Consider the following 16529-nt stretch of genomic DNA (forward strand, 5'->3'; position numbering starts at 1 on the left):
TCAGTCAAGGTCAAGGTCTCACCACAAACACACTATCACACTATCACACACACACACAAGGCACTGAGCACATATGCACTTGATGACAAGCTTGTTCTTAATTCACTGTACAGGTTGATAGATTTTCAGAGCAAAATTAACTGTCTTGCTATAATAATTTACTACAAGTATCATGATTTCTAAAGGTATTTTCTATACTGCAAAAGGCTTAAATATGTGCTTTTTCTCTGGCTTCAACTCATGAATGAAAAAGCTGTATTTAGTGATTGTAGACTAGGGTGTTTGAGATACAAAAAGAAGCTGAAGAAAAGATCACTCCTGAGAGACATACATCAAAATTTAAGAACTGAGCCAGAAGAAGACCGGCTCATTCAGGCGTAATCCAAGTCAAATTAACTGGATAAATCTCCACACATATGGAAACACTTTTCACTATGAAACGTGTCGACTGTCAACTACAAGTTAGTAGTCCAAAGAACCAGAGAGGTCAGGTACAAGGGTCATTGTTCATCAGAAATATAACAACCAGAATACACTGTACCCGTCTTGGGGGTCCTTTAACCAAAACAGTATTGAGGTTGTTGCGACCCATTTTTATCTGCATTTAGTATAGAAATATGGATGGTGATTAAAAAAAAAAAAAAAAAAAAAATCACAGCATCTTTAACAATCATACTGAAAATAATTACATAGGAATGTTTCTGTTTAGTATTCCACTCAATTGATAAATCATTTATGGACACATAACCAGATAAGAGGGTCTATTTTTAGCTAATCCAGCAAATTAGATACCTGAAAAATCACAGCATCTCATCATATTGAGGCGAAAATCCTGTAAATCAATTACTGCCACATAGTGGTCCTGCTCACTGATTTGGAATATTCCTCAAAAAACCTAATACACCCTGAGTGTGTTCAGACTGACAACAGCGCTGCGTGAAAAATGCAGCTCTTTAATTTATTAGGGTGGGACGACTGAACTGACTGGCCTGCAGTGGTGTGCAGCCACTTTGTCACAACACATTCGACATCCAGCAAAGTGCTTAAATTTGGCAAATCAAATCAATCAGGAAATGCTATGTGTTCAGTGAGTTTAAAACTTCCCGCTATCCTTAATCAAAAATGTTTCTAAAAAACAAGACAGTCATTTTTGGCATTTGTTGAGTCAAGTTAGGTGTTAGTTAAAGAGCTGAAGGCGACAGGAGGCACACTTAGAACTTCTCACTGAGGTTACCAGTGCTTTTTCCCTAATTTATGTTATTAGGTTGTCAGTCATATCTTTGTCACATGATTTGTGAAATCTGATAGCTATTTTGTGCTGCACCGAGCAGATGAGCATGTGGTTGATCAATAAGCAGTGATTTTAAATAAAAAATAAATTAATAAATAAATCAAGGGTGGGGAGCAGGTAATGACAAAAAAAAATACATACATATATAAAATAAATACCCAACACCAGGTATCACCAGTAACACCAATTACAGCCACAAGCCTAGCGAGAACTCAGTCGGGATTTCTACATTATTTGTCCGATCTCACATTATTTTGATCTGAGCAACACATCTGTGAAGTGTCGTGACTGTATCTTACACAGCTGAGCCTATTACACTGACAAAAATCTGTCTGAAGACAGAGAGACACATTAACACCTGGCATAGTACTCAAAACTGCTTCTAGGGTAGTTCCTGCTAAAAGGTATCTGTAGGACCACATTTTGCCATGATCTTATGATCACTCACACACACAAAGACCGCTTTTACTGCTGGCCTTTTTTCACCACTTCACTTAATGTTTACAAACTTTAATCATGTCATGGTGACTATAATCATATCAACAAATCTAATTATTAAAATCTATCCTTCATCATAAGCTCTGGGCTCTGATGAAACAGCAGAAAAGAGAAGCGCTGGAAAATGCGAGAGACAGAAGCAGAGTGTGGAATGATCAGAGAATAGACAGAAGGAAAGGGCAGAGAAGTGATGAACAGAGAGATGTGGGAGAGATGGGGAAACAGCAACAGCAAAGTGAGGCGAGCGAGGTGAGAACGCGTTGATGTAATTAATGTGTGGACTCATTTAGACAGGTTTTCCATATGCTGTCACTTCCAGCAGGACAGACTGCTTCATGGAATGAACCACGTGAAAGACAAGTCGTTTGACCATGATGCAATGTGTGTGTGTGTGTGTGTGTGTGTGTGTGTGAGTGTGCGTGACAGAGAGAGAGAGAGAGAGAGCACTCATCTTTAAACACATGCCATCACACACATACTGTATGGACAAATGCAAACACACAGCCCTGGGGGGTACAAAAAATGTGTGTACATCGTCCCTCTGATGAGTACACTAGTCAGCACCGTACATGCCGCACATACTGGGGCAAACAACTGAAAAAGCTTCACTTTGACTCACGTTACTTGACATTGTTATGATAGTGTGCCTTTTCTTATAGTAATAACAACTGAACCTTTCACAACAACCCGCAATCTTGATACATGTATAGCTGCAACAATTAAGTGATTAGTTGATAGAAAAAAAAGCAAAAAATGAGCTGGTTCTAGCCTGCTGAATGCCAATATTTTCTTGTTTTAATACTTTTGTGCTACTAATCTGAATATCTTTGGGTTTTGAAAACATTTTTCACCACGAGCACTATGATCGTCTGTTCTCACTATCTGCTGACATTTAACAGCCCAAATGATCGATCGAATTTCAGTACATCTTCAAGTTGTCAAGATTTGATATTTCTCCATTACTGTGTGAGGTATGGTTACACATCTTCCCCACGTACAACTTTAATAGTTTGGTATCTACAACAAGTCAAGGTCAATCTCCTCAGTAAATTGATAAAATCTGTTAAAATCTTCCCGTCATCATTTCCTTCTCACACCTAAAAGCATCACTCAGCTTTCTCTTGTTTCTGCCTCCCTTCACTTCTCAGCTCCTTGGTGGTAATACAGTGTAATTAGACTGGACACTAATTGAGCAGCTCACTGACAGGTGCTCCAGCAGAATAAAGGATCAGGACAGGAGATTTCTGGGAAGAGAAGGGATTTTTTTGCTCAACTCGTAATACCACCTAATCATGTCTTTTCCAGCCACAGTACAAGGTGAGGGTCAAGGTGTCTGTTTGCATTTCTTTGGGGATATGAGAGGTCAGGCAGGTTCAGAGTTCAAATGAGATGGCATGGACTTGTCATGTTTTGTATGCGTAGTAGAATTCAATCTACTTTACGGAGACACAAATATGAAGACAAGCAGAGCAATAAATCCAGTGTGCATCAAAAGTCAGGCAATGAAGGAAAAACCGGAAGACATTTGCACCCAACCACATAGAGCTGAAGTCATTATTAAAAAACAACCACCAACTTAGCCATAAAATTGATTGAGGTTTAATTTGACACTTATAACTAAAAAAAATTTTAAACGTCAATATAAATAAATAAAAGTGACGTGAAATACAAAAGGCACGGGGCTCTAGGCGTGGAGCAAACCTGACTGCATCTCCCATCTGGATTTCATAAAGCAACAGGATTTGTCCAGCAGTCGGTGGTCAGGGAAAGCAAGTCAACCGTTGCTAGCTTGATTTTTAGCTCACCCTTTATCTCCTGGAAGTCTTTTTCAATACGTTTCGTGACAGTAGCTCTTAATGGCATCACGTACTCTGGCTCAAGGTTACCGAGCTAAGCCTTTGAATCCCTTGCTCTCTAGCACACTGTATAGCAGCATATCTGTCTCTCTGTTGTGGCCTTGAAGCGGCATGTGCCGTACTTTCTTCCCCCTGCCAACAGCGACATCATCTTTGGCTGAGAGCCATTCTCGAAGAGCTTATTTCAATATGGTACAGCATTGTGCTTCTGGTACTACTAAAGAGTAGCATGACACAAATAACATTTGATTTTGTTCCCTTTTTAGAGTAAGTTTTTCTTTTTTTTTTCACTTTTTTTTTTATCTCAGTCTGCTAGCTAGCGAAGCCAATGGAGGATTATGTCCATCTTTGTATGTAAAACAACTTATAGGCCAACGTGCATAACCAGTCAGAAATGTTCTCAATAGGTAACCGATTAACAGTTTTGAATAAAAATGTTTAAAAAATATAATAAGTCAAAAACATACGACAGCAACACTTAAACCTGCAACTTGCCAAAGGCAGCAGCTTCACAACTCTGCAGTCTGTAGCTGCAACTTTTTCGGACCACCCCCCAGTTTCTGACAGTCGCACATGTGAGTGCTGTTGAGAGTTCTTGTGTTCCCTGCAGATATTCAACACCCGACTTGCCCAGCTCACAGATGAAATTTTCCCTTCGCACTGCCCATTTAAAAAAAAAAAAAAAACAACAAAAACATAATGTCCCCAACAATCTGCCTTGAGACTGGAGGGCGCAGACTTCAGGGCACCTGACCCTGCCAATGCTGCTAAAGATGTAGTTGGGTTAAGTGGTGCTACCGTAGTCAGTAACACTCACAGCTGCCACAAAGTGACCGAGGGAGACAATCTGCAGGAGCACAGGTTCATGACGAAAAACAAGGGTTGTCCAGCTGAGTAAAGCAAAATCAAGTTCTAATTTTAAAATCAGCACTTACAATCCTTTTCAATTTAGTGCTTTTATCAATGTCGCATGTCTTTGCATGTGCACCTGTGTGTCTGTGCATGAGCTGCACCCATTAGCTGTGCGTTATTGCACCCTGTCATGCTAATTGACGAGCGGTTCAGCCTTGTTTTGATATCCGCTTTTCCCCAGCTGTTGCTCAGCTATTTGTTGGCCTTATTAGGGATTTATGTGTCTTGTTATCATGTCGCTCTCATGTATTCCTTATTTCAATCCACTTCCCACCGCCTCCTCATCGGAATATCTTTTGTCTTGCCAGGCTGTCATTTCAAATAAGAATATGGGTCTTCACTAGCCGTAATTGGCTGAGTGACTAGATTGTATAATCTTTATTGCTTCCTCTCTGACAGAATGATTAAGTAGACAAATGAGCAAGTTGCGAAAAGGGGATACAACACACACGCACACACACACACACACACACACACACACACACACCTTTGCTGATCAGAAGATCAGAGGCAGCATGTTAAACCTCAGTGCTGCAGAGGGCCCTTGTAAAAAGAGTCTGGGGCACCACTGACGATTGTTTTGAAAAGCACTCAGCTGAAAAGCATTTTGGGATGACAGTCGGCCGACTGAAATAGCACCTGTGGAGGAACACACCACTGTCAGAGCTGGAGGGGGCGGGGGGTTGTACGCTCAACACGTACACAAGGCATTTGAGTATGCGTTTGCGCACACACACACACACACACACACACACACAGACCCCCTCTTTCACTAACACAATCACACACACAAAGATGCATAAAAGATTTATAGCCTCTCTTCTGCTGGTGGGAGCTCTCATGTGCACACACCTCCATACACACCCACAGAGAATGAAAATCCTTCTCTCACCAAAATGATTTCACTTGCATGCAAGAATGCATGAGTGCAAACACACACACTCGCACAGACACACACACACATATACACACCTGTCCTGGCAGATGCCATAGCTGTGTTCTCATGTCTGCTGCTGGGAGGGTCAATCTGTTGTAAAGCTGCGTCTGATTTAATACAACCGGCTGAGATCACACACGCCGCCGTTCATCGAAAATAACTCGACAATGACAACAATCCCCCTGCTGTCTGCTCAATTAAAAATATGGTGCTGTAATAGCTGGAAAGGACACATCATGATATGTCACTTCACCCTGACACAGTCAAAGTCGTCGCCAGTGAATTCTTAAAATGTTGTCAGAAAAAGGCTCGTCAAAATATGATATTTGGGATAGCAGGGAAATGAAATGACTGTCAAGCTTAATCAGTGTGTCATCTCATACACTAGAGTCTGGTCTTATCTATATAAACACATTTTAACTGAACTTAATCGTTATCAGACACTGGTATTTAAAGCTACATGCCGCCTTTATCATCTCTACGAATGCAGTGCAGTCAATTAGAAGATCAAGTTCATTAGGTCAAGAAACCTTAAGGTTTTAATAGAACTGAACATATGTACCACCTACCATCCAAGTTAGCTAAAACCATGCACTAATTATCTTCTCATTTACAGCTCTAACAGGAGCCCTGATAAAGACACCACATGTCACATCAATCCATAATAAATTATAATCCCTGCCATTAGTCTGGTCTCACATGGCCTCATTAGTAGGTGTTACTAAAGTCGGCGTTTAAACTCTGAAACCTGTCCGCTGTCAGCCCTCACAGACAAGCTAATGCAGCCAAAATAGCAGCGGCGCTCCCATGTGACTATTTGTTAAGTCCACTCCTATCAGGAGTAAAGCCAGCTCTTTAAGAGGACTACAGGACCATGGAAACATGCAACCCTCATTTCCCCAGAGATCAGTATGCACACATGCATGGCCTGAAACACACACACACACACACACACACACACACACACACACACACACACACACACACACACACACACACACACACACACACACACACACACACACACACACACACACACACACACACACACACACACACACACACACAAGCTTAGGCAGGCTTATGTATTCTTATGTCTAATTCGGGGAAATGTAAAAATGACCCCTGTGATTCTGAAACAGCAGCAGCCATCGAGACCCTGAATGAAAGAAATGGGGGCGACGATATCTATACACACATCGTCTCGGCACAGCCTGACAGACACACAGATGAGACATGATCGGGTGGTTTAGGTATTCCTGTGTCTAATTCTGGGAGGTGATTTGTGATTCTTGAGACAAGAGGAATGATACAGAACCTGAATGAGGGACACCAGGGGCAACAATATTTACTTAGACTTCATTACAAGCACACGCACCGTCGACACAGGCGCACACAGGGGTTTAACCTAAACTAAACTTTGACCTCTCCACACCCTCGCCTCTGATACCCAAGCCCGCTTCTATCCTTCACTCCACATGCCATCCAATAATGTCAACTACGAGCTCCTGTCAGGCTGTTTTTAAACACAAGGACAGAGACTCAATTACAGGAGAATGGCTCTCAGGAGTCGCCCTCCGTCCTGAGGCAGGCAGACATACAGACAGACAGACAGACACACACACACACACACACACACACACACACCTGCTAATGGCTGTCAGATATTCCAGCAAAAGGGGCAAAGGGTCAAACCAATCTGCGTTCCCCAACAATCAGCGGCTTCCAGCGGCCACCGTTGTTAACATCGCTCGATTAGGAGACCATTCACGCGCTAAGTTTGTGTTCAGAGGCAAAAGAAGGTTTACATGCTTTCTAGTCCAAAGTGCGTCAGAATTAAGAACTAAGAGTCAACACAAAAGATCTTCCGATACTTTCTGAATCAAACAAACTTTACTCCAGGAAAAGCAGCTTTTGTGGTGCCCTTGACTGTTAACAGACACTTCTCTATTTGCTATGACTGGCACTATTAACACCAGCATAGGAAATTAACACCATCGTCAAGCCAAGTGCTGTGCAGTTTTTTCCTGCAACTGATCTCTGATTTCCACGAGCATCTGCAGGAAATCCTCCTTTCTATTTAGTTTAGTTCTCTGTATTTGTCAGGTGAAGATAGGGTGCCCACCAGACAGCGGACAATAAAAGTCTTCCTGGCATTTATCAGCCTATTATAACCACATGCGTGTAAGTCTGAGTTTCGTATATCCATTTCTCTGCATCCAACTGTTCTCTGGCGAACATACAAAAGGACCCAAAATAACGCTAAGGGGTTGAGGGGGACATCAATCTGTGGCTGTGTAATCCTAAACCTTCACCTTCCTCTTAATACCCATCATCCCCCCCTTAATACCCACACATACCAGGACAGAGTAGGGCCACAACAAATGGTGCCCCCACAAAGGGCAGAGTTCGGCCAGTAGCACTTGCGTACATAGACACATGTATATCGACACATACATGAACACACAGATAGATAGATGTAAGACATACTCAAGGAACACAAACCAGGGTGAGGAGGGGAGCTAAGTGGGGGCTTCCCCCCCTTAACTTGGCAAGTCTGATCAAAAGAGCCACCGCCAAGGGTCTGTCAACCCCTTCATCTGGTCTGAGAAACCACTGTAGGCCGCGGTCTGACCCGTCCTGCCACAAGGGGGGCTTAGGCCTCAATTTAAAACGAGAGTGAGAGAAAGATGAGAGCTAAGCCAATCAATAAATACACAGAACACATGCACATTCACTCGTCCAAACGGATGAAGGGAGCGCACTGAGGGGGCGAGAGAGTGGATTTACACTGCGGACAGAGCAGTGGTTGGTGTACGTGTTACAATTACAAAAATAAAAAGCCTCCTAAATCATGAAATGAAAGTAGAGTGCAAATGTGACGATTAAAATGGGGGCGGGGGTGCAAACGGCAATACCCACAAATACACTAGAAATCCTGCTATAAATGCCAGCTGGCCCTTTCTGGCTCGCTGCAGTCTGAAACTACCAAGAACTACTTGGCTTACAGTTGTTGTTTAGCCTCAGGGCTCGCTTGATTTTGTTTAAACCCTTGCCTGAACTGAGTGTCACTCAGTGTGATGGCCTATATTCTGGGGCCTGCAGTTTTACAGAGGTAGCCTTATTTTGATATAATCAATCCAGCTAATGAAAAATTAAGGATGGATTTGATAGTAGGTCATTAATAATGTACATTAACTTTAACCAATTAGGCTTTGTTTAAATTTCAGGCAAATCAGATTTGTTTTGCAAATCAGATCTTGACACATGTCAAAGTTATCTGCATGTGATCTGATCTGAGGTACACCGGCCTATCTTTCTATTCTATCTATCTCGCATGGGTTGATGTGGTAACAATGTTAGCATCAGTAACCATGTGCGTGTGTGAGGCCTGGGTTTTGAACAAAAAGCACAAGAAATTCAAGCTTTGCCTTCTCTCAGAATCTTGCAGACAAGGTTCACTCCCTCCTTCATTTACTGAGGCCTGTATTACGCTTATAGCTAAAAAAGGTAAAGACTCAACGGAATGTGCCTCCTACAGGCCTATCTCCCTCCTAAACACAGACGCTAAAATTTTTGCCAAGGTCCTAGCCCATAGGTTGGAAAATGCCTTTCCAACAATCATATCCAAAGACCAAACGGGTTTTGTTAAAGGCAGGTAGTCCTACATAAGACGACTGTTTAATATTATCTACTCTGCCTCTGAAGATGTCCCCGAATGCATTGTTACTCTCGATGCAGAGAAAGAATTCGATCGTGTCGAATTGGTCTACCTATTTGTTGTGCTGAACAAGTTTGGTTTTGGTCCAAAATTTACTTCATGGATAAAACTTTGTTTGCATTCTACAGCCTCAATTCGTACGAACTCCTCACGGTCAAGACCCTTTAATTTACATTGTGGAGCCCATCAGTGGAGCCCCCTCAGTCCCATGCTTTTCCACATGGCTACTGAACTGCTTGCCACAGCACTCCACTCTTGTAAGGATATATCTGGTATCTGGAGAGGTGACATTGAGCATAAAGTCTCACTTTATGCTGACGACCTGTTGCTCTTCATCTCTTATCCAAAGGCCTCATTACCTCCTGTTCTGTCACTGCCTTCTCAGTTCGGTAAACTTCAGGCTATAAACTAAATCTCAATAAAAGTGAGCTCTTCCCCAACATAGTGGTCCCCACTGTCGATGTCTCTTGTGGGTCGCATCAACTCAGTCAAAATGGACATTCTACCTAAACTTCTGTACCTTTTCCAGGCCTTACCACTCTTTATCCCTGGATCCTTTTTTCAACTTCTAGACTCAGTTATTTCTTCATACTTAAGGTGGGGCAAACGACCACATTTGAACAAGATTCATCTTCAAAAGACCAAGGCGACAGGGGGTCTGGCCCTTCCAAACTTGTACTAATGGGCTGCCAACTTGCGCTGCCTTGCGTTTTGGTCCTCCTGTTACGGCCAGCCCAACTGTCCTGACTGGGTGGCGATGGAGTTACAGTCAAATGATAGTTTGTCAATTCTTGCAGTTCTTGGATCCTCACTGCCACTTCCCTCACTTTAATCAATCAGAAACCCAGTGGTGAAACATTCTCTAAAGATCTAGGCCCAATTTAGGAAGTTTTCTGGTTTTCATAGCTTTTCTCTCCTAAGCCTCATTTCATCAAACTACCTTTTCAAACCATCCTGTCAGGATTCTGCCTTTCAAGAATGGCGCAGGAAAGGTATTGTACGTTTTAAAGATCTGGTCATAAACAACAGTTTGGCATCATTTGAGCAATTGAGTAGGAAATTCAGCCTCCCTAAGCCAAATCTTTTCAGGTATCTTCAGGCAAGGCATTTTGTTCTCGCTCAGATGTCTGGATCTATAACAGCAACAGACTTGACCATTGTTGACACTGTCCTTCTATAGATCGTCTTAAAAAGAGGCTAATTTCGGCAAGCTGTTGGATCTTAGGAGTGCCCCACAGATAAGCTTAAAACAGCATGGGAGGAAGACTTGGGTCTCTCTTTATCAGAGGATACTTGGGTTACCATACTCAAATTGGTTAATTCAACCTCCCTCTATGCAAGTCACTGTTTAATTCAGTTCAAAGTGGTACACAGGGCTCAGATTTTCAAAGCAAAACTGTCCTCCATATACCCAGATATTACTCCATAATGTGTCAAATGCAAACATGCGGAAGCTTTTCTCATCCATATGTACTGGTCCTGCTCAAGCCTTAACAAATATATACACTTTCTTGGGTGTTAAACATTAAATTGTAACCAAACCCATTGACTGCTCTGTTTGGGGTCATGGAAGGGGAGAAAAAGTTAATTATAGTAAAGATACGCACTTCATCTTTTGCCTCCCTTCTGGCTCGACGAGCAATTCTGCTCAGGTGGAAGGATACTTTCCCTCCCACTCATACACAATGGCTGGAAGACATCATGTCCTTCTTAAAACTGTAAAATTAGATACTCACTTCAGCAATCAAATAAGAAGTTCCAGAAAATGTGGGGTCCCTTCCTAAAAGCATTCCAGACCCTGTAAAGGCTTGGCCCTTGAGTACAGCTGAACTACGCTTCTAACTCTGTTCTAGTGCATGCTTTTGGTGTAACAGTGATCTTATGCTATGACTAGTACTCTGGCAGTGACAGGGGAAGGATTGTTTTGTACACTGTTCGATTTCTTTTATTTTTTTTTCCTTTTATTTTTTTTTTTAATTTATTCTTGCACATCTCATGGGTGCATGCTGTGTTTGATATATATCCATACTCATTCCATGTCTCTGTAATGGCTATTATGCACTGCACATTTGTTATATTGAGAAAACTTCAATAAAAAAAAGATCTTAAATTAAAAAAAGAAATTAAATAGTAACCGAATTGTCAAAAAAAGAAATGGATTTGAGCAGGCAGTCTATACAAGGCTGATGAGTGTATCGTAATTACTTTTTTAAACGCAGCTTTAAAACGTAGTGGTACTAACTAACTGTGTTAAAAAAAGGATTTTCATTTAAAGATTTTCAATCACATAGCTAATAAATAAATGACCAAAAATAGTAGATTTCAAAGAGTGACAAATTACTGTCAACAACATTCGTTGAGTATCTAATTTTCAGTGGGGCACGATGGTTGTGTTGATGCTGTGCTCTCTCCAAACACACAACCTGCAGTATAAATAGATATGTATCTCAGATCATGGATACAAAGTAAACACAACACAAGATTGTGCAAAGAGGGGGGGATCTCCTGCTATCTCAGCAAGTTGAGATCCAGTCCGTGCTGTGTGCTCAGCACATTGTTTGTTCAGATTGGACTGATGACCTTTTTAATGCACGTCACTCCAATCTGTCATATTACTTCAAATGTATGCAATGTACTAACGCACTTAAGTCCTAATTAAATACAATCCAATTTGTTTATGGCCCTTTCAGCACACTGGGTAACTTCAGAAGGCTGAGAAAAAGGCTCCGGATCGCAATCCACAGGACTTAAAGGCTCCGCCGCAAACAGTCTAGTGCAGGACTCCACGGGACACCCCCAAAGGTTCTGTGTCCAAGTCTCTGCATGACAGTGCCAAGTACTATCCATTGGTGAGTCTTGTTCGGGCACGTCTCACAAATGCTTGATCGGATTTAGATTCAGGGTTTGATCTGGGTTTGGAGGCCAGGTAGATGCCTTGAACCCTGCTTGGAGGGGACCACTGCCATCAGGGATGTCCTTGGTCTGCCAGAGCGTTTGAGTAGCTGGTGCATGTCAAGTGACATTCCCTTGAATGCCAGGGTCGAGATTTCGTGTCAGAACATTGGCACTGTGATCAATTTCACCTCACCCTATAATGTCCTTTAATGTTATTACTGATCAGCGCATGTCGACACAATAATTATCTCTGGCCAGAAGTTGGTATATAAACATGAAATCAAAATGACTGTGTAGATTATACAACACTAGTGCATTGTCCGTAGGAAGCATGTATTCCTATAGAAAAGTGGGAGGTTAAGTAGCTTTTTCATGGATGGCCAAATGAAGTTGCGTTTGAAGGTGGGACATCAGGGATATAATTGGCTGTTTTTGGATTATACCATTATATTTTACCTTAAAAAAATGTTTGGTGTCATTATTTTCAGCACAACCTCAACCATGTGTGACTGTACAGTTATTTTTTCATTTTGACATATTAACACTATGGACCTAAAATCACAAAATAACATAAAATCAGAGTAGGAAAAAGTTAGATTTTTTTACTGTGAAAAACACAAATATGTTTAATGAACCAATTGCATTAGTTATAATGCAAATATAAATTGTTGTTTGCTAAATTTATGCATACTTTTTAGAAATTTAGTTATATGTAACTATTTACATTTAAATGCAGGCAATGCCTCAGGCTCCTCAGCTCAATGAAGAGCTGCACTGCCTGCTCCATGTTCAGCAGTCTCCTCATTGTTTTGACTCACAACACAAAAAAACGACTACACTACACTACACACTAAACACTATATAACATACCAACTATACACTCCAAACACGCTATATGTCACAAATCTCTCAACTCTCAAAACTCGCCATCTCTGTCGCTGTCTGTATCACCACCGGTGTCCCTCACACAACTTTCCCTGTTCCTCAGCAACCAAACTTGCTGCTTGCGGACACTTTCATGACAAAAGCCAGTTTTTACCGTTTCTTCCTGCACCAGACACAAAGCAAACAAAGCAATGTTTGCGAAAAAGCGTGGCGGACATTATTTACCCTGAGTCCGGTTTAGTCTTATTAATCCACAACAGTCAGTTTAGATGCACAGAACGGGACCGAACCGTCTGCAAAATCCCGGTCCAGCTCGCGCCGCTGCAGGTATAAATCTGCTTGTTTCTTAAGGTGTGTCGTGGGCTTGAGCTCTGCAGTGATTGGCTCTGGTGCGCACATGGCTATGGTGGCTATGGTTGACAATGCTAGCGGAATTGGTAAAGCATTTATGAAATGAAAATTTATTAACAGTATCATTGCAGTCCGAACAATTTCGACGTCGCACACCCTTAAACCACGCAGCAGCCATGTTGTAAGTCTCAGGTCAGTCTGATCCTGATCCGCAGAGATATTTTAAGGAACACACACACAGACAGACAGAGATTCCTTGCTTTTATAGAGAGATACAGCACTATCTTTTACGTCTCATGTTAGCAATTTAAGATTCAGCTTTTAATTTTCAAATCAGTGAATGAGATTGTCTGAATCTGTATCAGATACACTGGATAAGAGACATTCCGTCAAAGTCTCCTATATATCCCTTGAGACTGGGCTTGGACACGTTCCTTCGGCTCTGAAACAGGGATTCTTTCCATGTCCACACTTCACTTCTGGGATAAGCACTGAGAGGACATAAGTACAGACATGAACAGTTTCTCAGAAAAGCTTTTCATTCTATATTTAAATTGCAAATTCAATTACATGGGCATTAGGATTAATACCTGACCTCTGGATGAAATGTTCAATTATCAACTTCTTCATTTCAAGTGGGAGATCAGTGACAGTTAATGGGCTTTGAGTGATGCAGCAACAAGTAGACATAGGGCTGGGCGATATAACGATATTTATCGCGTTAGACACATGATCAATATCAATAGAAAATACTTCAATAGAACGTTCGACAATTTCACTGAACTCTGTTAGAAAAAAAACAGGAAGAAAATCCCGATCCAGAACCGCAAGGCATTCTGGGGGATGTAAGCAAAGGAAGGGCTTTAGCCTCTTGACCTCTCCTGGCCCAGCTAAGCAAGAATGGTGGCATGAACAAACTCAATCGCTCTTTGGTAACCTAGCAACAACCTGTTGAGTGACATGCATAGTAGCACTTTCATGGTTCACCATCGTGCCTCATAACTGCTTTAACAAAAAGAACAGCGTGGAGTGAAAGGAAAAATGAGTGCGAGAGCGTGATAGGAAATTGTGGATAAAAGAGGAAAGATCACGTCACCAGTTTGGCAGTATTTCGGATATTTTTAATCCGACAAGAGTCAGACCGATGTTGTCTGCAAACTATGCAAGGTTGTTGTCCCTACCAAGTCTGGCAATACGACGAATTTATCTCACCACCTCAGCCGCTCTCATCTGTTGGAGTACAGCAGCGTAAAATAGCCACAACCATCGACATCTGCCGGTACAGGTGGAACACCACACAAGCGGCAACAGAACACCATGGAGAGGTACTCGGCAGCAGTCCCATACGACAAAACATTAAAACATATAAAGAAATAATGGACAGATGCAGTGGCGTATCATCTAGTGAAGGACTAGCTACCGCTCAGAACAGTTGAGAAGTCTGGATACAAGAATCGTATTCACCTGCTTGAACCCCCTTACATTCTTATTTCAAATAGCTTTAAAAAATTAACAATAATCATCGATATCGACTGATATGAAACACTTCTATCGTGATACATTTTTCAGCTATATCGCCCAGCCCTAAGTAGAAAATAACTAAAATTTATAGTAGAGTGATTTATTTAAAGATCCTAAGATATTAGGATTACAGACTTGAATTAACTGTAACTAATATTTAGTTTAACGCTCCTGCACAGAACTTAAAAAGTGCAGCAATGTCCTCGATTCTGACAGTGATGATGACATTGTGTTAAAACGGGGTAAAATGTAATGAACCCACGACTTCTAGCTGTTGACAAAGATACAGGCAGCAAGTCTGCAGGCAGAGAAACTCGCACCTGTCCCAGCGAATCAAATGTGCACCTTTTACAATGTAGCTCGTTCAGTCGAACAACGAGTGTGTCTGGAGGCACAAACGGACACACACACACACACACACACACACACACACACACACACACACACACACACACACAGTTAATGCCCTGCCCTCTATTAGGGAGCACAATGAGTGTGTAAGGGGATCTTAATGAAGGACTCCCCTGAGGCAAAGCTTGACGCCTCTGCTGAGGATGTGTACTGTTAGAGCTCATTAAATGAACATGAGTACTACCACCAACATGGTGGGAGAGAGAGTGTGTGTGTGTGTGTGTGTGTGGTGTTCAGTTACAATACCACATTTAGCCGTTTATGTCATGCAGTATGCACGCCTCTTTGCACCAATTTATTGAGCGTGCACACCCATGTTGTTCCATTTGTGTGCTGAAAGAACACAATCAGACTTTACATGGGGAGAGTGTGAGTTTCGTGCGCGCTCCTGTGGCGTTTTGTTACTGGGAAATACTTGGAGCTATAGAGCCATTGATATCAAAGAAACTACAACAGGTCCCTTATCCTGACAACCCAACTTAAGGAAATAATCATATTTAGAACAGGAAAAGGGCACAGGGTGAAGTAGAAAGAGAGTTTGGTGGATGAAAAATGTGAAGGAGGAGAAAAATAGAAAAGAAACAGAAGATGAAGAAAAGTCAGAAAGAAAATGGAACAGTGGAAGGAGTGGCTCGCAATCTTTAAAATGAGGTGGCAGTGCCCTCTTGTGGATGAAAATGGAAGCATTTGAACAATTTTGAAGACCATAGCGTCAATCACAAAGGGATTGCAGAACATCCTCACTATCAAATAATTGTTTGCTCTGTGTTCACCTTAAGAAAGTAACCAATTTATTTTAACCAGGAGCTTCCTTTAGCTCTGTTTGATTGGATACGTGTTAGCTATCTAAAATGAAACAGCAAAAACTTTTAAAGGCTACAGATGTGTTTATGGATCGCAGGCAGGTTTGACTCACCTCTCTACCCTTGTGTGTGACCAGTGCAGCGAGTGGCTTGGCGTAGAAGCGGCTGTAGCTGAATCCCAGGCAGCCATACATACTGTTCGCGGTCAGCTTCAGAGCCTTCTGACGGATGTCATACTGGTGGACACAAAGACTTAAATCATACCAATCCAAAAGAATTTCTGTATGCTCAGCATGATCCAAACATTTAACTAATAAATTGTTAAATAAATATGCTACTTGATGTGATGCTTTGAAATCATTGTGATGCATACTGATGGACAAAAAATAAGTGAAGCAGGAGCGGTTTGAGAAGTTTGTCGACATTATGAAACTTCCTTATACTGTTT

General features: G+C 41.7%; 1 protein-coding gene across 1 annotated transcript in view; it reads right to left on the minus strand.

The window, feature by feature from the left end:
• pola1 (polymerase (DNA directed), alpha 1) overlaps positions 1-16529 on the minus strand; it is a 60893-nt gene that overhangs the window by 36203 nt on the left and 8161 nt on the right. The window contains exon 26 of the mRNA XM_030398869.1: positions 16195-16317. Within this exon, the coding sequence (XP_030254729.1) occupies positions 16195-16317 (123 nt within the window). The remainder of the gene's footprint in view (positions 1-16194; positions 16318-16529) is intronic.

The sequence above is a fragment of the Sparus aurata genome, chromosome 19, assembly GCF_900880675.1.
Source record: "Sparus aurata chromosome 19, fSpaAur1.1, whole genome shotgun sequence".
Taxonomy (NCBI): Eukaryota; Metazoa; Chordata; class Actinopteri; order Spariformes; family Sparidae; genus Sparus; species Sparus aurata.